Source organism: Triticum dicoccoides, unplaced genomic scaffold (genome assembly GCF_002162155.2).
Source record: "Triticum dicoccoides isolate Atlit2015 ecotype Zavitan unplaced genomic scaffold, WEW_v2.0 scaffold182558, whole genome shotgun sequence".
In the NCBI taxonomy this organism is placed as follows: Eukaryota; Viridiplantae; Streptophyta; class Magnoliopsida; order Poales; family Poaceae; genus Triticum; species Triticum dicoccoides.
The window spans coordinates 1-2,245 of NW_021226650.1; the positions used below are offsets into that span (position 1 = coordinate 1).

Here is a 2,245-nt window from a genome sequence, read left to right on the forward strand (position 1 = left end):
CAGCCATCCAGCCTACATGTAAGAGTATAAATTTGGTTCACTGATATACGCTAGCCTAGATTAATTTCCAAGTTGGGGTTCTAACTTCTAAGCATACTTCATGACAAATTTAGGGACCCGTTTTCTCCCAATTTTGCACTTCCTTAATCTTTTGGGCAAACTCAAATTACCCAGGTACTCCAGTGATGAGCAACATTCACTGTTAGCCTTTCAATAAATAAGTAAGTACAAACACTGTTCGTCTTTCAACAAATATGTAAGTACAAACACTGTAAAACTAGTTTTCATGATGTACATACAAAATCTATACAGGCTTTATCAATAGACATCTAAACATATAGATGTTTGGCAGAGTAGTTTTCATGTATTTTAAGATGGAGGTAGTAACATTGGTACTCCCTCTGTTCCAAACTGTAAAGCGACCACACATCCAAAGATTTCAACCTAAAAATAACTAAACCAATAAAATGTGATTTATGTAATACAAAAGTGATGCCATTGGACAATACTTCTAGATACAAATCCAATGGTACAAGTGTTGGTCAAACTTGACTCTTGAGACGTGTTTTACGCTTTGGAATGGCGAAGAAAATCCTAATTAATGGATAATGAAAGTTATCTTGTATGCACGACATGCGTGCAACGGAAGCCAGAAACAATCTACTAGGTAGATGCCATATGAAATTGAAATGGTTATATACATTATGTGCAATGCGTGCGTGCATGTGTGAGAGAGATAGAGGGTACCTCGACAGCCATTTTGGATGTATGGGTTTCCTTTGAAGCCGTCTGTGCATTTACAACGGTAACCGACATAGGTGTCTTCTTTAGGAGCTTCAAAAAAGCTATAGTCAGTTGTAGCATTTACTCCCACACACCTGCTGTTGATACTCACACAAGCATATCCAGATATATTAAGTTGGGCTTCTAGGCAACTTAGATTGGCAGCAACCCACTGAAGAGAGGAGAACAACTCATAACCCACAAAAAGGATGCGTCCTCCAGATATTTGTTCTACTTGTCCACGGGTATGGCCGTTGTACTCAAAGGTCCCTTTTTCAATATTCATGCCGGTCACCTCAAAATCCTCCAGCAATAGAACAGCCGATGACGTTGTATTTGTGCAGTTGAGGTGAAACTCTTCCCGGGCAAAGCAACCCTCTTCTATGCCAAATGGGAATTCCACAGTAATGTTACCACACCGACGTGTACAGTCGGCCCTACTCGGAATTGGATTATACCCTAGTTTGAGCGGTAAAAGGTTAGCATCTATTCAAGTTTTATCTAAAGAAGTTGTAACTTTTCTTGCTTGATCAATATAATAGTTACCTTTGTCGTTGGAGCAGCCATCCGGAATGAAGGGGTTGCCTGCATAGCCGTCATTGCAGATGCAGGCGTAGCCCTCTCCAGTATCGTAGCAGTCGGAGTTCTTGCTGACACAGGCGTATGCTGTCCTGTCACGCATGGCAGCAACACAGTTGGGTTGATCCACTATGCTCCAGGAAATCATGACACCACCATCATCTGTTATACTGATTCTATCCCACAGTGGAGCAGTCCGGTTAGACTTAGACCCTGCACCGTTATTGATTTTGGTGTGCCCCTGGACAAATTTAAGGTGAAAAGCACCATTGTCAAGGCCACCAACATTAAAACTACAACAGCCGGTACCGTTACAACGGTGCCTAGCCACCGTCTCTGTGCTCACTTGGTTTGGGCACACAGTTCTGCAGGCCCGTGTGGTAGTGCCGGCATTGTCACTGACCCAATACACGTCCAGGTCACAGCCGGTGATGTTTAGAGCTGTTTGCCCGATGTACTCAAAGGACCTACCGGGCGGTTTGAAAGACCAGTCATAGACATGGACACCGGGTTTCATGAGGATGGTATGCCGGAAGGAGGTACTGAATATTTTGTCAAGATTGCCATCATCCTGATAGCTAACAGCAAGGTCATCGAGCACCTCACTGATGCCGTCGCTCAGGAAGAGCGTGGGGGGCTTAGTGGTGTCGTCGCAAGTGAGATTAAAATCAGGACCACGGGAGCACCTGGATCCGATGCCGAAGGGGTAGTCGACGCTCAGATTGCCGCAGCTCGTCGGGCAACCTTCAAGAGTGGCACCTGGATGTGCCCAACTCCCTTCAGGATCGTGGCTGGCTAGAGCCACGGATGCTAGCAGAAAGAGTGATGCATACATCATTTGCAGCAAGACGGCCATGATCTATCTATACACCTTGTGTGGCCC

The 2,245-nt window shown here is 44.7% G+C and overlaps 1 protein-coding gene across 1 annotated transcript; it reads right to left on the reverse strand.

Moving 5' to 3' along the window:
- Positions 1-86: 86 nt before the first annotated feature.
- On the reverse strand, positions 87-2,230 carry LOC119344729 (wall-associated receptor kinase 3-like). The gene is made up of 2 exons (XM_037615093.1): positions 1,330-2,230; positions 87-1,242 (listed from the first exon to the last, which is right to left on the reverse strand). The coding sequence occupies exons 1-2, from the start codon at positions 2,216-2,218 to the stop codon at positions 599-601; spliced, it is 1,533 nt and encodes a 510-aa protein (XP_037470990.1). The 5' UTR covers positions 2,219-2,230; the 3' UTR covers positions 87-598.
- Between the last annotated feature and the right edge of the window lie 15 nt (positions 2,231-2,245).